This window comes from Mandrillus leucophaeus, unplaced genomic scaffold (assembly GCF_000951045.1).
Source record: "Mandrillus leucophaeus isolate KB7577 unplaced genomic scaffold, Mleu.le_1.0 Scaffold171, whole genome shotgun sequence".
In the NCBI taxonomy this organism is placed as follows: Eukaryota; Metazoa; Chordata; class Mammalia; order Primates; family Cercopithecidae; genus Mandrillus; species Mandrillus leucophaeus.
The window spans coordinates 2,192,476-2,219,281 of NW_012101710.1; the positions used below are offsets into that span (position 1 = coordinate 2,192,476).

Below are 26,806 nucleotides of genomic sequence, written 5' to 3' on the forward strand. Positions count from 1 at the left end.
AGGGAAAGGAAGGAAGGAGGGAAAGGAAGGAAGGAAGGGAGGGAGGGAAAGGAAGGAAGGAGGGAAAGGAAGGAAGGAGGGAAAGGAAGGAAGGAGGGAAAGGAAGGAAGGAGGGAAAGGAAGGAAGGAGGGAAAGGAAGGAAGGAAGGGAGGGAGGGAAGGAGGGGAAGGAAGGAAGGAGGAAGAAGGGAGGGAGAGGGAAGGAAGGGAGAGAGAGAGAAAAAGAAGGAAGGGAGAGAAAGAAAGAAGGAAAGAAAAAGAAAAAAGGAGAGAAAAAAAGAAAGCTAGTGTATAATTCAGTCCGAGTTTGAAGGTCCAAAAACAAGGGAGTCCATGGTGTAAGTCCCAGAGTTCGAAGGCCCAGAACCAAGAGCTCCAGTGTCAGAGGGCAGGAGAAGACAGATGTCCCAGCTCAAGAGGAGAATTTTTCCTTCCTGGGACTGGCGGTTCTATCAGGGTCCTTGACAGATTGGATGGTGCCCACTCACACTGGGGAGGGCGGATCTTCTTAACTCAGTGTACTGATTCAAATGCTGAGCTCCTCCAGAAGCATCCTCACTGCCACACCCAGATGTTTTACCAGCTCTCTGGACATCCCTTAGCCCAGTCAGGTGGACACATAAAATTAACCATCACATGGAGTGCGCAGCTGCTGTGCCCAGAGCTTCCTGGAGACCCAAGGAGGGGACATCTGAGCCACATCCAACTCTGCCTGAACGAGCAGCCCCTCCTTGTCCTTCCAGGCCAGAGGCTGCCCCTCTGCAGCGGGGCCCATGTGGCCCTAGAAAGGGCCCAGTGAGGGGCAGCAGGAGAGGAAGGGTTAACCGGGCAGTGGGTTCTGTTGCCTGCAGGTGTTCACGTTCCCTCCGCCTCTCCAGGCTGACTTCCACGGCGACTTCATTAGCAGCAGGCTGCTAATTAAATTTCATATTTATGATCAGAAAATAAAATCACTGGACCTTTTTGAAATAGGATTTTATGAGTGTTGGCTCAGGCAGCTGAATCAGCAGTGAAGGGCCTGCCTGTTTGGAACTACAGCTTCAAGGCGGAGATAAAGAAAACAAATAGTGCCAGGGAGGAGGTGGGATCCTGAGTGCTTGGACAGGCCTAGGTCTGAACTGCTTTGGGGTCCTCGGAAGGACAGACCTGGCTCCACTGGAGAAGCAGCATTAGGAAAGAGGGCTCCTGGCCAGGCGCGGTGGCTCACGCCTGTTATCCCAGCACTTTGGGAGGCCGAGGCGGGTGGATCACCTGAGGTTGGGAGTTTGAGACCAGCCTGGCCAACATGGTGAAACCCCATCTCTACTAAAAATACAAAAATTAGCTGAGCGTGGTGGTGCACGCCTGTCATCTCAGCTACTCAGGAGGCTGAGGTGGGAGAAATTGCTTGAACCCAGGAGGCAGAGGTTGCAGTGAGCCAAGATTGTACCACTGCACTCCAGCCTGGGCAACAAAGTGAGACTCTGTCTCCAAAAAAAAAAGGAAAGAGGGCTGCCTCCCAGCCCCCTTGTTAAGGCTCAAGAGTCCAGGCTGGGGCTCAAACCCCAAAACCCCTAAGTCCATATCAGGTCGGCCCCGTCTCCAGGGTCACCAGGTTCCTCTGGGGCAGACTTATTGGCAGAACCACCTGTTTTGTATTTTCTGTTTCTTGCCATGCTAGAAAAAATCACCCCTCACCCACAAGCTCAGGCTCCCACCTCCCTGGGCGTGCGTACCGGAAGCTCTCAGATGCCACTTCCTTTTTGTGTGTGACTTAGTTACTGCCACCTCCTCCGAGGCCTCCTCTTTCCTCTGTGGCCTCAGGTGACCCCTCTTCTCCGTGTTGCCCGTGGGGGGACTCAGCTCCTTCTGCCCCATGGCGCCGGTGATCCTTGCCGTGCTCCCTGGAGCAGCCCAGTAGGAACCTTCTCACCCTCTCACGGGGAAATGGGAATCAAGCCTGAATTCCACTAGCCATGTTTTGGTCTCTCCGATGGGGTGTGTTCCAGAATCCAAAGTTGAAAGGGACTTTTACCTCCAAGGGGTCTGGCCCCACCTTTGAAGGTGCTGACATCTTTTCCCCCCCGAAATTGCCAACTCCATATTGAATCAGCTTTCTTCCGACTCTTTGGTGGGTTTCAGCCTCCCGATATCATCATCACTATCTCTCCTGCCTAAGCCGGGAAGGATGAGGTCAATGTCCCCTCCGCTCCTACGCAAGTGAACACCGGTTTCTCAGTCCTTGCGTCCCGGCCCTGTGCAACAGCACCCAAATCTACTATCTTAGCCGGCTTCCTCCCTATTTCCCAGCCTATACCCATCGCAAGAATTCTTGCTGTTCCCCTTCTTTTCTTCCAAAAACTTGAGGTGTAATCAGTGAGCTGCACGGATCTTCCCAGCCTTCCCAGAAAGGCTAGTGCTGGAATGATCAGAGAGCGGAGGTGTGAGGAGATCAGGGTCAGTCCCTGCTGCTCCCCTAATTCTCCATGGCAGCCCTGGGGTGGGGACACTATGTCTTCCTCCCCCAGACAGTCCTTCTCCAGGGTGTTTACTCAAAAGAAATGACAACACGTCCACATGAAGATCTGTACGGGAAGGTCCCAGTCAAACAGGAAACAACCCACATATCCAGCGAAAGATAACACAAGTCAAGAAAATGTGGGACATGCATCGATGGGACACTGCCCAGTGACAAACAGGAACGCGAGACTGACACCGGCCTCACAACGCTGCGTGAAAGGATCCAGACCCTAAAAAAGATGAATGCCCCAGGTCAAGAGGGCAAATTCTTCCTTCCTCCGACTTTCTGTTCTCTCAGGGGTCCACGGCAGATTGGATGACACCCACCCACACTGGGGAGGATGGGTCTTCTTGATTCAGTCCACTGATTCAAAGGCTGAGAAACAGCCTCACCAACACACTCAGAAATGTTTTACCAGCTATCTGGGCATCCCTTAGCCCAGTCAAGTTGACAAAGAAAATTAAGCATCGCGCAGAGTACACAGCTGCGGTGCCCAGAGCTTCCTGGAGACCTAAGGAGGGGACGTCTGAGTAGAACCGCACATTATTCTACTCTCCTAAGGTTCAAGAAAAGGCAAAGCTGATGGAAATCACAGGAGCATTTGCCTTTGGGGCCACAGGGGGATGGAAAGGGCCATGGAGAACTTCTTAGTGGCGGCCACCGTACTCTGTATCACAATTGAGGTCTTAGTTGCATGGTCGTCTTCCTAACTCATTGAATTTAGTTGCGTGGGCATCTTCCTAACTCATTGAATTGTGTACTGAAGATCCGTGCAGCTCACTGATTGCACTTCAATTTTCTGGAAGAAAAGGGGAACAGCGAGTATTCTTGCGATCGGTATAGGCTGGGAAATAGGGGGGAAGCCGGCTCTGATAGCAGATTTGGGTGCTGTTGCACAAGGCCAGGAAGCAATGGCCGAGAAACTGGTGTTCGCTTGTATAGGAGTGGAGGGGATGTTGACAGCTTTGGGGAAGGAATTGGTCACCTGCCTCCACAGGACGCTGGGGTGGGCGATGTTCACACATTGCCTCCATTCATTCCCACAACTCTGGTTGCCCCCATTCCCTGGTGAAGACACAATGTTCCAGTCCATCTGCCCCCCCAGGCATCTATACCACAGGGCCTCCCAGGGGAATGAAGTGGTCAGAGCTCTGCAGGCAGCCTGCCATGCAAAGACAAGACACAGGTTGTCAGAGGGGGTTAGGGTTCAAGGTGGATCCCGGGTAGGGGCAGCAGATGGGGGAGTCCAAAGTACTTTGGGCTCCACACCCACTAACAAACTTCAGAGAGACAGAGGAGGAAAGGGTATGTATCACGGGATGCATGCTCATAGAAGAGTGTTCCCTGGCATGTCCGAGGCTCCGCACTTCCTGATGGCCAGTCTTCCTCCTCTGTGGAGGAAGCCAGAGGGGTCCCCTGGGTGAGGTCTGGGGTGGCCTGGGGCCCAGTGGGGAGAGCAGAGCAGAGGTACGAACAATGACTGACGATGCCGGGTTCCCGCCCTGTCCCCCCGCCCCACCGCCCTCCTGGCCCTGATGACAGACGCACCCTGTTCCCTGCAATTCCTGCCTGCCCTGCACGGCATGGGTCCCTTTCTGCTCTCCCAGCCTCCCCCGCTCCCATGAGTGGAAAGTCACCCACAGATTCTGCTCAGAACAAAAAAAAAAAGAGGGAAGTAAGGCAGCTCCCCCCCAGCCCCGACTTCTGCCCCTGCTAAAAATAGAGGTGGCATCTGAGTGGGGCGTCGGTGTGGGCTTCTGGGGGAGGTGGCTGCTCTCCCGCAGCCTTGGTGTTTTCTGGGGAATCAACAGGAGAGAATTTGAGAGGAACACGAGGGACCCCCAGGACCCAGCTAGCTCACCACCGCGTGAGTACGTTTCCCAACGGGCAGGTCCCCTGACTGAGGCCCGCGGGTGCAGCACTGGTGAAGCCCTGTCCCTGGGCGGCTGCCGTGGGACCCCCTCTCCCCAGCACCTGGCCCCCTTGTCCTGTCCATGCCCATTTGTTTTCATGGCTTCATGCACGCCTCTTTGCATCTCCTAATTTCCTAAACCGGATGTGCAATCCCAGCAGCAGGTGCTAGGGCGACCGTCTCATGCCGTGGCTTGGATTGCACAGAGTTCCGTGGATTCAGCTCCCAGACGCTCTCCACACGTGCCCGGTGACCCACACGGGTCAGGATGCTCCCGTTGTCATGTGGCACTGGGTCTTATTTTCTTCTGACTGGGACGGTGCCAGGGGCCAAGGAGTGGGGTTCAGTGTACAGAGTGTGCCTCGAGGCCTGAGATGCCCGTGGCCCCAGCCGGGTGGAGAGGAAATGTGTACAGGGTCTGTTTCCAAAACGTGGGGCCTTGCAGCCTGGCCCTCTCTGGGTCTGGGAAGGGTTCGTGTTTCCCAACGTCAACCCCGCAAGCACCTTCCAGATGGTTCCTCTGGGATCTCTTCAGATTACAAATGCTAAGAAATGAGCCTGTGGCTCGCTGGTGTCCACCAGGGCACCCAAGGCCCAGCCCCTGCCCACAAACACTGGAGGACAAACCAGGCGATTATGGGGCAAGGAGCTTCCCAAAGAGACAGTAGGACTGAGGACCCCAAAAGGGAAGTTCCCCTCCCTCTGGGATCCCTGAAAGGGATCCGAGTAGATTCCTCAATTCCTGGTGAAACGCTTCAGGAATTTCTTAAGTCCTGCGGGTTTGAAGACCCTCGGCAGCCCCTTAGTAACTTTTGCTTACGGGAGACTATGGCCTTTTGGGGGCTTCGCTGACTTAAGTGGTTTGAAAATGTTAGCTGGTCCTCAGAGGCCTCCTTTAAAACGTGAAACAGAATGATAGGCTCTTGGTGTCTCTAGTTCATGCACTGTGTAATGTCCCTCTAACAGCCATGGGTGCGGAGATTTGGGGGTGACCCCCAGCCGTCACTGACTGGCAAGTGGAGCCTCACCTGCAACACTGTCCTGTCACCTTAAAGCCTGCTTTCCTAAGTGGGCTCCTTCAGAGCTCCCTGCATACAGGGAAGAAGAGACCAATGATCAGAGAGCAGCCAGTCGCCCCCTCTCCGCTGCTAAGGAAACACATTGGTAACAGCCTCACGTCCATACCGATCGACCGTTTCTGGGTGCAGTTTTGACGGGTGCCTTATTTCATTATTGGGGGTTGTATCCTTTGGCGCAAACGTGAAAGACTTCCCTGTTTGCATCTCATTTGTCATCTCGCACTTACATGACGGGAGGGTACAGAGGATGTCTGCGCCTGCAGAATCCCAGGGTCGTCTCGCTGTCGCTGGGGAACGTATTTCCGTCACCGCTGGGGTGGGGGAGGCATAAGCCATTGGAAAAACGTGGTCTCATGTTTGCTGGTCTTGGATTATAGTAGAGAGAGTGAAAAGAAATGGCCACCCCAGGCTCCAAGCCTGACAAATTTATTTAAAGACATTTTTACACAATAGAGGCATTAAAAGAGAGGGTGGGGGCACGCCACAGGAGTCTGCCCCCTTAGAAGAAGAAAAATCGGTGCATTTTGAGATGTGTTTGGCTCATCTTACCTTGCATGGATAGGCGGAAAGTGTGAATCTGAGTATTTTTAAGTTTCAAGATCACTGGTGGGTTGGAAACAGGTGAGCCGGCCTCCGGGAAATTACTCAAATTCTTGAACAAGTTGCCTGCAGTCCCGGGAGCTCTCAGGAGAAGGAACGTGACCTGAGATGGTTGCAGCACCCCCACCCCCTGGCCGGACCGCCTTCTCACTTTCTCACCCTGTACCCGGCGCCTGCGCCACCCCCACCATCTCCTTCCTCCGAGTTGCCGTTCTTCATTTCTCTTTCCTTTTCTCAGCTCTGCACCTGTGGGTACAACGTAAAACCCTGACTTCTTGTTCCCTTTTCTGTCACAAGGCCCGGTCCCGCCGTCCCCTCTTCTCCCACTCACCTCACCATCTTTCTCCGCCTCTGCTTCTATCTTCTCTTTTCCTTGACCCAGCGTCCTGTAAGTGCAGATCACAAGGTCAGGAGATCGAGACCATCCTGGCCAACATGGTGAAACCCTGTCTCTGCTAAAAATACAAAAATTAGGACATGGTGGCGGGTGCCTGTAGTCCCAGCTACTCGGGAGGCTGAGGCAGGAGAATCACTTGAGCCCAGGAGGCGGAGCTTGCAGTGAGCCAAGATCACACCATTACACTTGCAGTGAGCCGAGATCGCACCATTGCACTCCAGCCTGGCGACAGAGTAAGACTCTGTCTCAAAAAAAAAAAAAGAATGCAGGGCTGGGCACGGTGGCTTATGCCTGTAATCCCAGCACTTTGGGAGGCCAAAGTGGGTGGATCACAAGGTCAGGAGATCGAGACCATCCTGGCCAACACAATGAAACCCTGTCTCTACTAAAAATACAAAAAAAAATTAGCCGGACGTGGTGGCATGCACCTGTAATCCCAGCTACTCAGGAGGCTGAGGCAGGAGGATCACTTGAGCCCAGGAGGCAGAGGTTATAGTGAGCCAAGATCATGCCACTGCACTCTAGCCTGGTGACAGAGCGAGACTCTGTCTCAAAAAAAATAAAAATAAAAAAAGTCATTCCTGCAATTCCCCTGTGAACTGTCGTCTCCCATGACAAGCACACGGCCTCCCCGCAGGGCTCAAGTCCCAGCTTCCCCATAACCTGTCTCATCCCTTGGTGTCCCCTCCCCCAGACTGGGAAGTCTCAGGTCTTCACCAGAGATGATCGTAGCTTCCTGCCCAGGCTTTCTGGGGCTTCGAGTCACTGAGGGTTTGGGGTCTGGCCCCTGCTCACCTAGGCTCAAAAAATTGTAGCTGTTTTTATTTTAGTTTAGTTTGGTTTTGAGACAGGGTCTTTCTCTGTCGCCCAGGCTAGAGTGCAATGGTGCGATCGTAGCTCACTGCAGCCTGAGACTCCTGGCTCAAGCAATCTTCCCGCCTCAGTCTCCTGAGTAGCTGAGACTACAGACGCGCCCCACATGCCTGCCTAATCTTTTTACTTTTTCCCGAGATGGGGTCTTGCTATGTTGCCCAGACTGGTCTCAGACTCCTGGGCTCAAGTAATCCTCCTGCCTCAGCCTCCCAAAGTGCTGGGACTACAGGCGTGAGCCACTGCACCCAGCCTGTTTCTATTTATTTATTGAGGTAAGATTCATATAACATAAAAGTCACCATTTTAAAAATCAATAATCTGGTGGTGTCTAGTACATTCACAATGCTATGCAACACCCACTTCTATCCAGCTCTAAGACACTTTCATCACCACAAAAGGAAACCTTGTCCTCATTGACACTCACTCCCTTCTCCATCCCTGCCTCCCCACAGCCCCTGGTACCCACCAGCCTGCCTTCTGTCTCTATGGATTTGCCTATTCTGGGCATTTCATCTAAATGGCATCTTATGATGTGTGGCGTTTTGTGTCTGGCTTCCTTCACTGAGCTCATCTGTGCCGTAGCAAGCAGCAGTGCTTCTTCATGCCTTTGTATGGATGAATAATATTCCATTGTATGGATAAGATGTCTTTTTTTTTTTTAGACAGTTTTACTCTGCTGCCCAGGATGGAGTGCAGTGGCGCAATCTCAGCTCACTACAACCTCTGCCTCAGCCTCCCGAGTAACTGGGATTACAGGGGCCCGCCACAATGCCCAGCTAATTTCTATGGGGTTTTTGTTTGTTTGTTTGTTTGTTTGAGACGGAGTTTTGCTCTTGTCGCCCAGGCTGGAGTGCAGTAGTGCCATCTCGGCTCACTGCAACCTCTGCCTCCTGGGTTCAAGTGATTCTCCTGCCTCAGCCTCCCGGTAACTGGGATTGCAGGCACATGCCACCGCAACTGGCTAATTTTTGTTATTGGTGTTTTTTGTTTTTTTTTTTTTAGACGGAGTCTCACTCTCTCACCCAGGCTGGAGTGCAATGGCACGATCTCGGCTCACTGCAAACTCCGCCTCCTGGGTTCACTCCATTCTACTGCCTCAGCCTCCCGAGTAGCTGGGACAACAGGCGCCCGCCACCACGCCTGGCTAATTTTTTTTATTTTTAACAGAGATGGGGTTTCACCGTGTTGGCCAGGCTGGTCTCGAACTCCTGACCTCAAGTGATACACCCACCTCCATCTCCCAAAGTTCTGGGATTACAGGCATGAGCCACTGCGCCTGGCCTGATGTCTTTTTTAAATGTCACTGGCACGAAGGGTTCAGGGCTTCAGGGACTGAGAAGGGAGCGGGGCAGAGAGAAAAGGGGATACCTTACTCAGCACCAAATGCAGCAAACAAAGCAGACTCCAAGTATCTCAGCCCCTCTCCCTCATCATCCCACAGGGCAGCTCTGTCTTATTGGTGAAGGTGGAGCTCCAAGCCAGGAGCAGCCCTTCCAGGAGGCCGGTTAGAGGAAAAGAGCAGCTTCAACCAGCCTTCCCGAGCTGCAGCTTGGCTCTGCTCCTGAGTACATTGTAACAATTAATTAGAGCCAGTCCTGAGTTATCTGGAGTAATAGGGGACCCGAATAACACAGAGCTAATTGAAACGTGGGCTGCAGGGGTGGCGGGAACAGAGAGGGCCCCATTCCATGAGAGAGCTGTTTATTTTGTAGTTAATTATAAGTAAAGAGACCCTTTCTGAATCCTGCTGTCTCTCCATCTTTCTCCCTCTCAGATGCCCCACATTTAATTGGATGCACAAACCTATTTTGCTCCCAACATAGTGGTGCTCAATTAATGCGCTCTAACACAGGGGCTCCCCTGGCATCTCTTTGGCAGAATTCTCCGAGATAGAAAATCCGACTGGTTTGAATTCCATTTCTGTGCCCGCCTAACCTCAGATGGAGACACTCATTGTTATAATAATTGTAATAATAAGAGCGCCGGATATAGGCTTCATGCTTTATTCTTCTAGAAATGCCTCCTGTAAATGGTGATGTTACCATAAGACACACAGCAGAGGCCGGGCGTGGTGGCTCACGCCTATAATCCCAGCACTTTGGGAGGCGGAGGCAGGTGGATCACTTGAGGTCAGGAGTTCAAGACCAGCCTGGCCAACATGGTGAAACCCTGTCTCTACTAAAAATACAAAAATTAGCTGGGCGTGGTGGCGTGCACCTGTAATCCCAGCTACTCAGGAGGCTGAGGCAGGAGAATCACTTGAACCCAGGAGGCAGAGGTTACAGTGAACCGAGATGGCGCCACTGCACTGCAGCTTGGGCGAACTTCATCTCAACAAAAAATCAAAAACAAAAGACACGTAGTAAAAGGCGAAATCAGACAAACCAGGAATCTGGAACCTGCCCCACTGGGTCGTCAGTTCCTGGGGATTGAGAGGTGGTGGGGCTACTCTTTGGAGGTCTCTCGAGAACCCTTTCCGGAATGGGCAAATGTGCTTCAATATTGAGAAGCTGCTTTTATTGTATTTTTATTGTATTTTATTGAGACAAGATCTTGCTCTGTCACCGAGGCTGGAGTGCAGTGGTGCAATCATGGTTCGCTGCAGCTTTAACCACCTGGGCTCAAGCGATCCTCCCCCCTCAGCCTCCTCAAGTAGCTGGGACTACAGGTGTGCACCACCACACCCAACTTGTTTTTGTATTTTTGGAAGAGACAGGGTCTCCCTGTGCCGCTCAGGCCGGTCTCAAACTCCTGGACTCAAACTATCCACCCGCCTTGGCCTCCCAAAGTGCTGGGATTAGAGGTGTGAGCCACTGTACCTAGCCTGAGACACTTATTTTCCTGTCTGGTTAAGACTAAAAATCTCTATTGTGTTCTGAAGTTTTCCATCTCCAGCGTCTTAATTATTCATTTTCCTTCCCGGAAGCCCAGCCACAGCCTAGAGTAATCCTGGTGAGGTCACAGACTGCCCAAGCATGACCGTCTAAAACATGAGATGGGGGCTTCCCAGCTCTCCTGCACCATGGCGGTCTCCCCTCCGAGGCTGTCAATGTCCGCCTGCATGTCTAGCAAGTGGGTTTGGTTACTGAGACATTCTGTCGTCCTGCTCTGAGGTTGACTGAGTGCCCACTGTGTGCAGACACCCACTGCACAGAGATATTGTACCCTGGTTGTCCGGGAATATGTCCTCTGAAGGTCAACTGGTAAAGAAGTTACCATACACCCTTCATTCCCTTACACAATGAGAGAGTGACGAGGATCATCCCAAAAAATGATGACTGGTATGGGGTTATCAATATCCCACAAACATGACTGAACTCCAGAAACACCCCGGTGGACAGAATGGACTTTCTTGTTTTTGAGACAGGATCTGGCTCTGTCACCCAGGCTGAAGTCTAGTGATGCAATCACGGCTCACTGCAGCCTCCACCTCCTGGACCCAAGTGATCCTCCCACCTCAGTCTCCTGAGTAGCTGAGACCACAGGTGCATACCACCATGCCTGCCTACTTTTTTTTTTTTTTTGTAGAGACAAGGTCTCACTATGTTGCCCAGGCTGGTCTCAAACTCCCAGTCTCAAGTGATCCTCCTGCCTCAGCCTCCCAAATAGCTAGAACTACAGGCACATGCCACCACACCCAGCTAATTTTTTTATTTTTTTGTAGAGGTAGGGCCTCACTATGTTGCCCAAGCTGGTCTTGAACTCCTGGGCTCAAGCAATCCTCCCGCCTCAGCCTCCCAAAGTGCTGGGATTACAAGCACGAGCCATGGTGCCCAGCAGAATAGACAGGCTTTGATGGTGAAGAAGGCCCTTCAGAGTCTGGAAATTGCCCAGGGTGGGAGCAGGTGGCAGATATGTTTGTTGCTGCCGTAACACTGATGTTTGGGGACACAGGCAAATGAAGAGCTCTCCTGGTGGGACATACGGCCAGCTGGCCTGTCGGCATTTCACCGGGTAAAGACAGTTTGCACCCTGCAGGTTAGAAATCAGAGGGCCATCTATGCTAGGCTTCTAACCCATAAGTGATAGAGAGTACAAGATGGATTGGCACGTACCTCCAAACTGCAGGCACAGCGGAACCATCTAGGTGGGAACAGCAGGCACCGGGAAGCAGTCACGGTGAAAGCTCTCCCCACACGTGGGGAGGTAGAGGACTGATCAGCTGAAGAGAAGAAGCTGTAATGACTGAAAGAAAGCCAGCATTTGGCCGCTGGACACCAATCACTTGATGAGTATGAAATGCCGATTTATGGAAGACACTTGCTAAGCCAGGGTATACAAGGAAATATGAGGTGTGTCCCTGCCCAGAGGAACCTGGAAGACACAGAAAGATGCCAACACCACCGGCTGGATGAGTTTCCAATCGGAAGCCCAGACAGAAGGTCTGAGGGTGAATCTTTGAACTTTTTCTCTAAATTCTGCTTGGAATGGAGGTAATTGACAGGAAGAGTAGGTTGTAACTTCTTGTTTCTATCCTGAGTTTGCTGCTAGCTTCTGACAGGGGTGGGCTGAGTAGCTAAGTAGCATTGCCCACTGTACGTGCCACAGTAGCCTTAAGATGTTAGTGCTACTCGTGGCCGGGAGTGGTGGCTCATGCCTGGAATCCCAGCACTTTAGGAGGCTGAGGCCAGTGGATCACTTGCAGCCAGGAGTTCAAGACCAGCCTGGCCATCACGGCGAAACCCATTCTCTACGAAAAATACAAAAGTAAATAAATAAATAAATAAATAAATAAATAAATAAATAACCAGGCACAGTGGCACATGCCTGTCATCCCAGCTACTCCAGAGGCTGAAGTGGGAGGATCACTTGCGCTCAGGAGGAAGAGGTTACAATAAGCCAAGATAGTGCCACTGCACTCCAGCCTGGGCGACAGAACCAGACTCCATCTCAAAAAAAAAAAAAAAGAAAGATGTTAGTGCTACTCATCCAATAAAAGGAAGCTCAGAGAGGGTAAGTAACATGCCCAAGGCCACACAGCAACAAATGGCAGAACTGAAGTTTAAACCCAGGGCTCTCTAACTGCAGGACCACATCCTTCCTACTACAACACAGAGGGGAACTGCCGTTTTTATCTCTTTATGCAAAGATTTTGGTTTTTTTGTTTGTTTGTTTGTTTGTTTGTTTGACTTCCTTTTTGTTTGATTAGAATTCCTGCAATCCTTTCCTCTACACCCCTTTTTGGAGGGAACAATGTCACTTCACACCAACAAGTACAACATACAATATTTGAACCTCCTGAGTGCAGGAGCTATGGCTTCCTTATTTGTGGGTTCCCAGCCTGTGGAACCCTGGCCACCCAACTCTCTAAATCTACAACAGAAGGCATCCTCAGAGACTCTCATTTTAACAAAGTCACTCAAGCCTAGCCCTCAAAACCCACTCCACTTCTTCTTCTTCTGCTGCCTGGAAATCTGCCCACTGAGCCTGATAGATGAGAAAGTGCATGTTGACCTCAAGCCTTGAACACCTTGGATTAAAATAAGGAAGTCCAAGACCTAAATAAAACCCAGATCTGGCAGATCTGGCATGGTGCCTCATGCCTGCAATCCCAGCATTTGGGGAAGCTGAGGCTTGAGACCAGGAGTTCAACACCAACCTGGACAACGTAGTAAGACCCCCATCTTTAAAATACAAAAATTTAAGAAGTAGCTGGGTGTGGTGGTGTACATCTGCAGTCCCAGCTCCTGGGGGAGGCTTGAGGTGGGAGGATGACTTGGGCCCAGGAGGTCAAGGCTGCAGTGAGCTCTGATTGCACCACTGCACTCCAGCCTGGGTGGCAGAGTGAGACCCTGCCACACACACACACACACACACAAAAATTAAAGTGTCTTTTTTTTTTGAAAAGGAGTTTCACTCTTGTTGCCCAAGCTGGAGTGCAATGGTACAATTTCAGCTCACTGCAACCTCCACCTCTCGGGTTCAAGCAATTCTGCCTCGGCCTCCCTAGTAGCTGGGATTACAGGCACCTGCCACCATGCCCAGCTAGTATTTTGCATTTTTAGTAGAAACGGGGTTTCACCATGTTAGCCAGGCTGGTCGTGAACTCCTGACCTCAGGTGATCCGCCCGCCTCGGCCTCCCAGAGTGCTGAGATTACAGGCATGAGCCACCACGCCAAAAAAAAAAAAAAAAGCTGCTTCCTGAAACTTGGGCTGACCAGACCTGAAGACCTTTCTAGAAGGAAGAGCTGGGAGCCTTGTGAAGCTCCAGGGAAAGACATGCAGACCCCGCCCTGGACTCTTCTGCTGTGGTTGAGGTGACTTGCCCTGACTGCACCTCTTGGTGGATCCTGGGATGAGAATGGGAGGATTAGAAAGCTAGAGGCAGAAGCCTCCACCACCACATCCCTGTCACGATGGAAGAAAACCTGAAATCTGCGTTTAAAAAAAAAATACCAACCTTCTAGCTGATGGAAAAAGTTGGCAAAGGTACTTTCAAACACCTGGGCATGTGTTTCGAAGCATTGCTGCATTTATCCGTTGGCAGGGTATTTCATAAAATAGATGGCCCCACAACTAGAAATGCATTTTAAATTGATCGCTGCGTCGATTCTAAGTGTATTTCCTGCGTGTCTTATAAATGCAGAAGGCAGCGGCAGGTGCCTGGTGTGTGTCCCGCTGCCTGCTGACTCTCAAAGGAAGCTTGTGATGCGGCCAGGGCCAGCTCTGGGCCCTGGAGATAACTTCATTTGAGCTGCAGGTAGTGACCCGAGTGATCACGCTGCATTCCCTTGGTAAATCACTCTGCTGTAGTTCTGATTTGCATTCTCTGAGCTAATGCTTGACTTTAAAATACGGTCCAGACTGGGCTGGGATCCAGGTTGCCTTCTTTCCTCCAATCTCCTTCTCACTGCACCTCAGCCCCAGTCTTTCTTGCCACTTCTTTCTTCTTCCAATGAGTCTGGGGGCCGTTTTCACCATCTTTCTTCCGAGTTTCTCTTTCCCTGCCTCTTTTTCTCAGCTCTGAACCTCCTGTATTTGTCATGTGTGGCATATTCTTACTTACCATTTTTCGTTCCCCGAATCTTCTCATAGTCAAAGTTTCTTCCATTTTTTTGCCTTCTGCATCTAGGAATGCTTTTTGAATCTAGTGAGTGAGTCAGTGAGTGAGTGAGCAAATGAATGAATGAGTAAATGAATTCATGAATGAGCAGATGAGTGAGTGGATGAGTGAGTGAATGAATGAGTGGATGAGTGATTGAGTGAATGGATGAGTGAGTGTGTGGATTAATGAGTAAATGATTGAATAAATGAATGAGTGAGTGAATGTGTGAGTGAGTGAGAGAATGAGTGAGTGAGGGATGAATGAGTGAGCGAATGGATGAGTGAATGCATGAGTGAGTGCAAGAGTGAGTGAATCAGCGAATGGATAAGTGAGTGAATGAATGAGTGGATGAGTGAGTGAGTGAATGGGTGAGTGAGTGAATGAGTGAGTGAGTGAGTGAATGAGTGAATGCATGAGTGGATGAGTGAGTGAATGAATGAGAGTGAGTGAATGGATGAGTGAGTGGATGAGTGAGTGAGTGAGTGAGTGAATGGGCGAGTGAATGCATGAGTGAGTCAGTGGATAAGTGAGTAGATGCGTGAGTGAATGGACGAGTGAGTGAGTGAGTGAATGAGTGAGTGAGTGAATGAGTGAGTGAGTGAGTGAGTGAATGGATGAGTGAGTCAGTGAGTGAATGGATGAATGAGTGAATGGATGAATGAGTGAATGGATGTGTGAGTGAATGAGTGAGTGGATGAGCGAGTAAATGAGTTAGTGAGTGAGTGAATGAGTGGATGAGTGAGTGAATGAGTGAGTAAATGTGCAAGCAAGTGGATGTGTGAGTGGATGAATGAGTGGGTGAATGAGTGCATGGGTGAGTGAGCGAGTGGATGAGTAAATGAATGAGTGAGAGAGTGGATGGGTGAGTGAGTAAATGAATGAGTGAATGAACGAGGGAACTAGTGAGTGGGAGTGAATGCACGAGTCAGAATGTGCAAGTGAGTGAGTGAGTGGGACCCCTCGCAGTCTCTCTGGAATATCCTCATTACCATGCTTTGCGGACTTACCCGGGGTTGACATCCAAAGGCATCCGGCTCGGCCTGGCCTAACCCTGTCACAGGCTCCTTGGGGGTTCTAGTGCCAGCCGAGTGAGATGAGAAGATAATGAGGAAGATTTAAGGTCTGACTGTGACTCCCACAGACTCTTCCACCTCTGGTTCTTGGCCACTCTCCGAGTGGGACTCATTTGATGATCCTGGTGACCTTTTCTATAAAACTCAAGGGCCCAACTCTCATTGAGAAGATTCTCGGGGCGCTGGACCCACCCCACACATTCACATGCTAGCCCCAAGGGCTCCCAGGGGCAGGGTTTTGCTTGCTAATGGCCAAGTCTGCGGCAGTGCCTGTCCCGTGTCTGATTTTGCGCCTTCCAAACTGTCTCTTGAATTCCCAAAACCAAAGAGTAACACAATTTCCTCCCACCTCTCCTCCTCCCGAATTTAATGGATGCACAAAAACACAGGCTCTGTATCCCACCTTGCCGTTGCTTTTGTGTCAAGTCTCCTTGCTAAACGCTGGAAGATTTGTTTATTCAGTCACTCTACAAAGGAGGGCCAGGCGCCGTGCTGGAAAGGCGCCGATGGGTACACATGAGGCCTCCTCCAGGGAATTCACAACAGGTGTAGGAACCAGCAAGGGCAAAAGAGGGTAAGAAGCACAAACTGGGCCCAGAAGGCTGCCTCATGCCTGAAATCCCAGCACTTTGGGAGGCCGAGGCAGGAGGATTCCTTGAAGCCAGGAGTTCAAGACCAGCCTGGGCAACATAGGGAGACCTCCATCTCTTAAAAAACAAAGTTATCCAGGGGTGGTGGTGTGCTCTGGGAGGCGATGCTGGGAGGATCACTTGAGCCCAGGAGTTGGAGGCTGCAGTGAGCTATGATCATGCCACTGCACTCCAGCCTGGATGACAGAGCAAGACCCCATCTGTAAAAACAATTAAAAATTTAAAAAAGACGTGGTACAGAATTTTGTTCTGTGCCCAGCACACAGGTGACATGAAGGGAGGGTCTTCACTCCGCTGGAGCAGTTAGACGAAACTGCAGAGTGGCCGTCCGGGCCCATCACAGCACTTAAGCTCACTGCATTCTTCTTGGTGGACTGATACTGAACGTAATTCTGTGACCACGGAATGTTTTTATCATAAAATTTCAGAGCACTCAATTCAGCAAATATTTATTAAAAACCCACTCCACACTGGATAGCATGGCCCAAACAAGTCATGACACTGACATGGAGAACCCAAAGAGGGACAATGGGCTCCCCAAGTTGCTTCCAACCCAGACAATAAAATGACAGCCAGGACACTGAAGAACACAGCAATGAAACAAATTCCATCCAGTGCACAGGTGAAGCCAAGAGCCAATCCTTGAAAGCACAGAGAGGTCTTGAATTGGAATCAGCTGGTGGTCGCAACTGCTTATCAGTCTCCTGTGGGGAAGGCAGATTTGCTGACCAGGCTTCAAAGGCAACAGCAGGAGAGAAGCGTATTTCATTATCAAGGCCAGGGTTTCTCCCAGCCAGTCCTATAGCAAGCCTGACTTGACAGGAGTCCGAGAGGGTGACCTCACTCTGGGATTTGGGTCTGGCTGAGTGGTCCCGTCATGGTTCCTGGTGGCCATCAGAGCTGTCAATCAGCCCTGTGCACAGACCTGAAATCCAGATGGGGCCAATGCTCATAAAAAGTGGATGTGATGAATTGATGTGCATTTCAGAACAATTTAAATCTGTCACTCCTAATTGGACTTCTATCAAAAGCTTTTCTGCAGTGATGTTAGAAAAAAGGAGACCCAGGAAGCAGTGTCCTTTGGGAATACAAGGGGTGTGTGCCCTTCCACATTTCATGGTCTTGGTACAGATCTGAAGCCACTGCAGAATAAGCGTGGATTTATTCCGGGGGGCTGGGGGATGATGTGTGGTGGTGCCCTTGGTCTCTGGGTTCAGGGCACACGAGCCCCTTCTAACTTCCTACTGATGCTCTTGCCTTTCCTAAAAAGCTATCAAGATGAGACATTTTCATCTTCAGGAACCATTGGCCCTTTGCCTGAGTCAGCTAAAAATGATGTTGCCCCCTGGGGAGCTTCAGGTGTGAATATTAGAGGCAGGCTGGTGCCCAAGGGGATGCTTGGGGTGGCGGGCAGTGCTCTGGATTGAGGGGCTAGGCCTTGCCGGGGACGGTGACCGGGAAGCTCGGCTGTGACGTGACATGGGGAGGAGGTTGGGTGTATACGGAAGAGTGAGAGCTGATGCGGGGGGAGATGCAGCCCAGGGGATAAGGCAGAGGCTGGAGAAGTGACGGCATTGACTGCACAGTGAGGGGCGTTCTGGGGATTCAAAGTGCCACAGCAGGCAGGTGAGATAAATCGTCCTGCCTACATGCTGAAAGCTGGGAATGGCTAAACCAATGGCTGAGGGTGTCGTCCCTGAGTTACAATTTCCTGGGCGATCCTTATCTCCCCGTGGTACTGCTCACCCCTCAGAGCCGCACCATTTGTGTCTGTCTGCCACAGCACTTTAGACATGGATGGTATTAAATACTTAGTTCTTGTTGACCACTTGCCAACTCTGGTTTTGTCTCTAGGAGAAAGGAATGGGAAGGAATAGATCGATAAGAGAGTTGCTCTGATTTCAGTGCTCAGAGATCTGTGGCCAGGACCAATATGACTTAGAAAGTGTGGGTTGTGTGTGGCACTTGTATCTGTTAGGACTGTTTGCAGCTGCAAATAATAGAAACAGAATCAGATTTTCTGCCTGCTAGGGATTTTACTCTTCTCATGGACCCAGAACTCAAAGGTTAGCTGTCCAGAGCTGCCATCAATGACCTGAGGTTCTTGTAGCATCCTTGTCAGTCATCCTTAGAGCATGGCCTTATCTTCATGGTCACAAAATAGCTGCTATGCCTCCAGGCATCACACCCACATTCCAGGTAGGAAGAGAAGAACAAGTAAAGGGCTCTTCTCATCTGAAATCTGCCTCCTTTTAAAGAGCCTTCCTGTATGTCTCATCCAGAAACTTCCACCTACATCTCACTGGCCAGAGTGGTGTCAGCCACCTACCTGCAAGGGATGCTGGAAATACAGGTTTTTGGATGGGTACAGTAATGCCCCCAGACAAAATTGGTGATCTGTTAATAAGTAAGAGAGAATGGCTATTGGGCCAGCAGCTGGCAGTGCCTGCCACACCACAGCAAATTTAAAATAATTGCTACTTTCAAAATATGTACCAGTGAAGCTCTGCTGATTGTTCAACACATGTTAATTGATGGGAAATAATATCATCTCAGAATTTTGGTTGAATGAGCTGAGATAGACAGAGGTTAAAAAGTTAACTGGGATACCAGGGAATCGTCTTGCAGGGGGAATTTTCTAGCTGCTTCTGCAAGTGCCCTCTTTGTAGGAATGAAGGGGATGGGGCAGGTGGTACATGAAGGGATGATTCTGGCTCTTTTCCATCAAGCTTTCATTTCAGGGCTGTAAACACTGAGTATAGCTGGAGTCCGGGCATGTATCCATGTCTCCTCAGTCCTTTCTCATGGGCAGTAGATCGTCCTTTTAAATAATCTCTTTCCCTTTTTTTGCTAGAAGCCCTTTCAATTAAGTGGAGGTTTCATTGGAATAATTAAACCCTGCATATCAAGCCATTCACTCCAATCATGCAGGCAAATCAATTAACCAGAGATGCATTTATCTAACTGACTGTTTATCTCCTCCTGGTTCCAGAGCTTTTGCACTGGGGCAGCTCTTGGCAAAAAGAGGTTTCTGCCCCCCAAAGACAGCTCATTTCCAGAGGACTCCCTGGATTTGAAGCAATGGGAATCTTAATGTTTATTTTATTCAAGATTTGATATTTATTTGTATTTATCCACTCTACAAATATATATATTGAACACCTACTAAGAGTATAGCTCCATGCTAAGTTCTCCTGGGGATACAGCGATGAGACAGACATGTGGCAAGTTGCTGGAACTCTCTGTGAGTGCCTCAGTTTCCTCTTCTATAAAATGAGGAGGGTAGGAGTATTTACCTCATAGTGTTGTTTTGTGTATTTAATGAGATAATCCACATGGACCATTTAGCACAATATCTGGCAAATAGCAACTCCATATGCCTTTTCAGAGGCAGCTATTCGAGTATAAGTTCCAGCAAAATGACGGCTTAAATTAATAAAGAGGCTGGGCACGGTGGCTCACATCTGTAATTCCAGAGCATAGTGAGGCCCTGTCTCTCCACACACACACACACACACACACACACACACACAGAGTAATAAAGAGGAAGATTTGGAGCTCGGGAAGCAAGGAATATAATTGGTTCGATTAGATGCTATGCTTAATAAACGTTAGCTGGGATGATTGCTAGTTTAATTAAGATCAGATGATGTGGAGTTCAGGGAGGCTGAGTAGGAATCTCTGCTCTTCCACTTATTGGCTGTGAGATCTCACTCCATTATTGAACGCTCTGATCCTACCTTCTCATCCATAAAATGGGAGTAATAAAACCACCTAATTGAGCTTCTGTGAAGATTAATCAAGGTGATATCCATGAAGAGCCAGGTACACAGTCAGCAGTTTCAGTTTAGGAAGGGGTGAGCTGACTCACAAGCATTGCAAAAGATAGAACGTGGTGTGTATGCAAAGACTGAAGATAACTATTTTGTTCTTCATACTTAAATGCATTATCCATATTTCCAATGACTGACATGTGTTTTGTTTTTTTTTAGTTAGTTTTATTTTTTATCAAAGTAATGCATGAGTCATGCAAAGGAGCAAAATACACCAGGCATGGTGGCTCATGTCCGTAATTCCAGCACTTTGGGAGGCCAAGGCAGGTGGATCGCTTGAGTCCAGGAATTCAAGACCAGACTGGGCAACATGACAAAACCCCATCTCTATTATATTTTTTAATTAAAAAATTAAAAATAAGAAAGTAAAATAGGCTTGTAAGAAAAACATCGCTCCTCAACCCAGCCATCATCATCCCTTAGTCCTGATACCCAGAGGCAGTCACTTCAAACTCTTCTTCAGGCCAAGCGCAGTGGCTCACACCTATAATCCCAGCACTTTGGGAGGCCCAGGCAGGTGAATCACTTAAGGTCAGGAGTTTGAGACCAGCCTGGCCAACATAGTGAAACCCCATCTCTACTAAATATACAAAAATTAGCCAGACATGGAGCATACCTGTAATCCCAGCTACTCGGGAGGCTGAGGCAGGAGAATCGCTTGAACCTGGGAGGTGGAGGTTGCAGTGAGCCGAAATCGTGCCACTGTACTCCGTCCTGGGCGACAGAGTGAGTAAGACTCCATCTCAAAAAAAAAAAAAAAAACTAGACAAAAAAACAAAACAAACAAACAAAACCACCTCTTTTTCACCTTGTTTTCTTCTGTTATTTCTTCTGTTCTTTTTCACTAGGTCTAAATAATGTTTGTCTTGCTATTTGTTGATATATTAGTTTTAAGACATTATCGATTGACATACTGATGAGAATTTAGCTCTCTTTTACTAACAACCCATTCAAAGCACTTCCCCTTCCTCCATTCTCTCATTACATTAGGTCACAATCTGTTGCGTTGATTTATCTGTGGTGGTTATATTATTATAACTAGGTAAATATTGTTCATGTTAAGGCAAGTTGTGTGCTATGATGTTCTTTCTTGTCTGCACTTTTGTTTTTTCCTGGAGTTAATATTGCCTCTTTTTTCTTTTTCCTTTGCATTTGCTCAGGGTTTCTTTTAAATATACTTATTCTTAATTTTTTCCCATCTGACTCTCAGATCTGTCATTTGCCTAACAATATGATTTCCTGAGTTATCAAATATATCAGAAAATCATTCTGTTTTTCCCCTGGCAACCTCTCCCTTGTGGACCCTCCATGATCCTGTTGCAATCTTGGCTGATCGCTCCTGGCCGCTTTGCTTTCATCCCGGGACTTTCCTTGCTGCCTCCCCAAGTAGATTCCTTGCTTTGTGAGCTCCATACCTTCCTCTTTATTGCTTACTTCCTCTTTTTGCTGCATCATATCCTCTAGTAGCTTCCAATGAAAAGGTGCATAGGAGACAAATATTTGGAGTTCCTGCTTTTCTGAAAATAATTTTATTGTATTTTCACACACAATAGTTTGGGTGGATACAGGATCCTAGGAAAGAAAGTATTTTCCATCAAAAACGTGAAGGTGTTGCCTCATTTTCTCCCAGCTTCCAGTATTTGTATTGAGGAGTTTGATGGTATACTTGCTTCCTTTCTTCTTCATGTGACCTGAGGTTTTCTCTCTGGAAGCTTGTAGGGTCTTTTCTTATTCCCTGGTGGCCAGAATTTTTGGAACAATGTGCACTGAGAAGGTTCTTTTCCACTGATGGTACTAATATTCAAAGGGCCTATTAAGTCTGAAGTCTCATGCTCTTAAATTCAGAGAATTCTCTAATATTATTTCTCTGATAATTTTATCCCTTGATTTATATTCTATCCCCAGAAGATATATAACAAGAAGACACAGTCATTGTCATCTCTTTTTAGGATTTCTATTTATTGGATATTAGACCTTCTAAATTGATCTCATTCCCTCCCCTCTTATCTTCCTTCTCTTTAACTTTTTATTTAACTTTTCAGGAAATTTCCCCAACTTTATCTTCCAAGCCTTCCATTGAGTTTAAATTTCTGCTGCCTTATTTTTAATTGCTAATACCTTGTTCTTTGATTGTTCCTCTTCTTAGCACCCTACCATTGCTTTATGGATACAATGCTTCATCTCATCTCTAAATGATTCTTAATTATCAGGTTATGTTTTGAGGGTTTCTTTTGAGACAGGGTCTCACTGTGTTGCTCAGGCTGGAGTGCAGTGGTGCAAACATGGCTCACTGCAGCCTCAGTCTCCTGGGATTGAGCAATCCTCCTGCCTCAGCCTCCTGTGTAGCCGGGACTACAGGTACATATCACCATGCCCAGCTAATGTTTTGATTTTTTTGTAGAGATAGTGTCTCGTTATACTGTCTAAACTGGTCTTGAATCCCTGGGCTCAAGCAATCCTCCTACCTCAGCCTCCCAAAGTACTGGGATTACAGGTGTGAGCCACTGCGCTAGGCAGGTTATGTTTTTTAAAATTTTCTCTTGTTCTGTGCATTGTCTGCTTCTAGCAGGTTCCTTGTGTCCCTGTGACCCTTTTGATCTCTGCCTTTCATGTGGAGACTTTCCTCAACCATCAAGTGATCCTTGTCTATCTATTTATTCTTAAGTGAGAGGCAACAAAAACCAACATTTTCCAGCCAGATACGGTGGCTCATGCCTGCAATCCCAGCATTTTGGGAGGCCAAGGCTATTGGATCACCTGAGGTCAGGCGTTCGAGACCAGCCTGGCCAGCATGATGAAACCCCATCTCTACTAAAAATACAAAGATTAGCCGGGCATGGTGGTGCATGCCTGTGATCCCAGCTACTTGGGAGGCTGAGGCAGGCAGAGGTTGCAGTGAGTGGAGATCGTGTCACTGCACTCCAGCCTGGGCAATGAGAGCAAGACTCCGTCTCAAAAAGGAAAAAAAAAAAAAAAAAAAGGAAAAGAAGAAAAACTAGCATTTTGTTTGTCAACTAGCAGGCTTCATTGTGTGGTGAACGGGCATTGATTGTACTTGGAAAACACCACCATGAGGAATCTACAGTGCACTAAGCAATTGATTTCTCTTTTGAGAAGCAATAGTTGTTCTTTTTAACCTTGAGCCAGTATCTGCCATCTCAGAGCACGGTTTTCACTCTGTCTTAAGCTTATATGTAAAAGTGACATTTCAGGGAGCTTTTGCACATATACTTTCTGGTTACAACCCTTTAAAAAGGTAAACTTAAAAAAATAAAAAGCAATTCTAGATGCTATATAGTAGTAATCAAGGGGAAGTCAGAAAACCTTGGGTCCAAATCCTAACTTTATGCTAAGTATATGAACTTGAACCTCTCTAAGCATTTGTTTTGTTTTGTTTTGTTTTCAGACAGAGATCTCCCTCTGTCACCCAGGTTAGAGTGCAGTGGTACCATCTTGGCTCACTGTAGCCTCGACCTCCCAGGCTTAAGTGATCCTCCTGCCTCAGCCTCCCAAATAGCTGGGACCACAGGCGCGTGCCACCATGCCCAGCTAATTTTTTGTAAAGACGGGGTTTTGCCATGTTACCCAGGCTGGTCTTGAACTCCTGAGCTCAAGTGATCCGCCCACCTCAGCCTCCCAAAGTGCTGGCATTACAGGCATGACCCACCGTGCCTAGCCCTCTCTAAGCTTTTGTTTTCTTGGTTGTAAGGTGGTGGTGGTGATGATAATACCGCCTACCTCAAAGAGTTCTGGAGGTTCGTCAGTGACGTCTAACAAAGTGTCTGGCACACCCCAGATAGTCTGTAAGCACGAGGGATGATGTTTGGTCAGTTGCATGTTATACCTCTGAGCCAGTCTTGCAAGTGGTCAAGAGATTGACTTTTAATCCTAGAAACCTTCCCTGACCTGAGGACCAAGTTCCCAAATGCTGTCATCAAAATTCTAAGGGCAGAAACAGCCCAGCCTCAGTATTGGTTTTCTTGTGCCTCAGTTTCCCCAACCTACATTGACATAGTGGGTAGGGGGTAGGGGTAGAATAGCAAGGGGAGTTGTTCAAGCCTGTTTCTCCCTTTTTTTTTTTTTTTTTTTTTTTTGAGACAGAGTTTCGCTCTTGCAGCCCAGGCTGGAGTGCAATGGCGCGATCTCGGCTCACTGCAACCTCCGCCGCCCGGGTTCAAGCGATTCTCCTGCCTTAACCTCCCAAGTAGTTGGGACTACAGGCATGCGCCACCACACCCAGCTAATTTTTGTATTTTTAGTAGAGACAGGGTTTCTCCATGTTGGTCAGGCTGGTCTCAATCTCCCGACCTCAGCTGATCTGCCCACCTCGGCCTCCCAAAGTGCTGGGATTACAGGTGTGAGCCACTGCGCCCAGCCCTGTTTCTCCTTTCTTGTAATTAAAACCTTTCTTCTTTTTCTCTTTGAAACATGATCTTGCTCTGTCACCCAGGCTGGAGTACAGTGGCATAATCATGGCTCACTGTAGCCTCAACCTCCTGGGCTCAAGCGATCCTCCCACCTCAGCCTCTTGAGTAGCTGAGACTACAGGTGTACGCCATCAGGCCAGATAATTTTTTGTTTTTTTAAGAGATGGGGGTCTCGCTATGTTGCCCCAAGCTGGTCTTGAACTCCTGACCTCAAGCAATCCTCCCACTTCAACTTTTCAAAGTGCTGAGATTATAGGCATGAGCCACCATGCCTGGCCACAATTGAAGCCTTCCTTATAATTTTTTTAAAGCCTTTTTTTTTCTGATGATAAACACATTCTCTTTTTTAAAAAATGCAGACGGTATAATTTCCCTTTGCGTTTGCTGACTGGCCTGTGCACTGCTCTGCTGCCTTTGCAGAGGCCCTTGGTTCTGTGATTCCCTTCCTCACTCAGCCCCGGCCCCCAGCCCTGTCCCAGCCACAGGGCAGGGAGGCCGTGAGGAGACCAGGGAGATGGTGTCCTCCAGAGATGCCTGTCGCCACCACCTCCCCGGGGCTTAGGGCTTCTGACAGTTCACTCCAACCCCAGCTGATGCCCGACAGGAACAGCTTCTGTCAGCCCTGGGAGATCTCATGTCACCTCCGATTAGTCTTCATAGCCAAAACCAAGCAAGTCCCTGATTAAACATCAGTGGCTCAGGGTCCCTGTCACTCCTGAATGCAGCCGTCCTAGAGCAGCAGCCTTAGGCCCGCCGCCCACCAGGTTCCAAGCAGCTTTGGGGACTGGCATAAGGCTCTTTCCACCATACCAGGGTTTGAACCCCACCTTTCCCTCTTACCATGATTGTGCCACAGCACTCCAGCCTGGGCAACAGAGTGAGATCCTGCCCTCCTTTCTCTAGAAGGAGAACTGACCCTTCCCCAAAAAACCCGAACCCCCAGCTGGGCTCCTAGATGGCTGAGTGGGACATTAGCAGTGGCCTCGTCAGTCACCGTAAGGAACACCGCCCTTGGGAAATTACAGCGTGTGTGGGCCCCCGCGTGTTCCTGCCCAAATCCACGGCAGGCTGGAGGTTAAAGACATAATTCACAGTGACGGGAACTCTTCGGGGTCTGGGAACAGGGTTTGCTGCTTTTGACCTAATGAATTAGCACTGATTAGAGCGGCTCCAGTCTGCAGAGGTTTCCATCAAAGCCTTTTCATCAAAGATCTTCCACACTGGTCATGAGCATGCCCAAGGCTACCATCTTCCCTCCTCCCCATCCCCACGGCTCTTGGGGCCTGTCTCAGTGGCCTCCCAGGCTGTCCACTCCACGGGGTGGGACAGAAGCCTTTCTCCCCCTGTAGCCCCTGGTGTGGGGTCCACTCTGCCAATGTCATCGAGGGTGACACACCCCTCAGGACTTCCTGGCCTTTTCCTCCCAAGCAGAGCATCGCTTTGATCCCAGAACGGTTCCCTTTCCCTCCATCCTCTGCCTCCCACTCCAAGGCTGACTATCTCTTCCTTTTCAGATCCCGAGCACTGCAAGTCCAGATGCAACGGGAGCCTGGCTCGAGGGAAGACAAGATCCAGCCGGAAAGTGTGAAAGTCACACCCCAATGACGGGATAGCAGCCCCTGTGTGTGAGCACCCCTCCATGCCAGGTACTCAGCATCTGTTATCCCCTCTATACCTCTCTACATCATGGAGAGACAGGGTCTTGTTCTGTCACCGGGGCTGGAGTGCAGTGACGTGATCGTAACACTCTGTAGCCCTCCACCTCCTTGGCTCAAGTGATCCTCCCATTTTAGCCTCCCAAGTAGCTGGGACCACAGGCACACACAACCGAATGTGGTGAATTCTTAAATTTGTTGTAGAGATAGGGCCTTGCTATGTTGCCCAGACTGGTCTCAAACTCCCGGCCTCAAGCGATCCCCCTGCCTCTGCCTCCCAAAGCACTGAGATTACAGGCAGGAGACACTGTGCCTGGCCATTCCTTTATATTGGAAAAAAGGCAAGTGAGGGTAACCTAAGACTTGGCGGAGGGGCTCGGGTAGTGAAGGGAGGGAGGGGCAGGGATCAGGCTCTGACACTAGCTGGAGCTTGGGAGACAATCAGAGAAAAGGCTGGCGGGCCCGGGATGCAGTTGTGATAAGATTGTGGGGCTGGCAGAAGGCAAACATCGCAGGGCCTCAAGATCAAGATCAAGATGTTGAACATGGGCCAGGCATGGTGGCTCACACCTGTAAATCCCAGCACTTTGGGAGGCCGAGGCGGGTGGATAATCTGAGGTTGAGAGTTCGAGACCAGCCTGGCCAACATGGTGAAACCCCGTCTCTACAAAAAATACAAAAATTAGCCAGGCATGGTGGTGGGCATCTGTAATCCCAGCTACTCAGGAGGCTGAGGCAGGAGAATCACTTGAACCCAGGAG

At 49.3% G+C, this 26,806-nt stretch overlaps 1 protein-coding gene across 1 annotated transcript in view; it reads left to right on the forward strand.

Moving 5' to 3' along the window:
• The window catches only part of CARD11 (caspase recruitment domain family, member 11), a 144,463-nt gene that overhangs the window by 58,776 nt on the left and 58,881 nt on the right, over positions 1-26,806 (forward strand). Inside the window, exon 2 of the mRNA XM_011976919.1 lies at positions 25,905-26,036. Within this exon, the coding sequence (XP_011832309.1) occupies positions 26,030-26,036 (7 nt within the window). The 5' untranslated portion in view covers positions 25,905-26,029. The remainder of the gene's footprint in view (positions 1-25,904; positions 26,037-26,806) is intronic.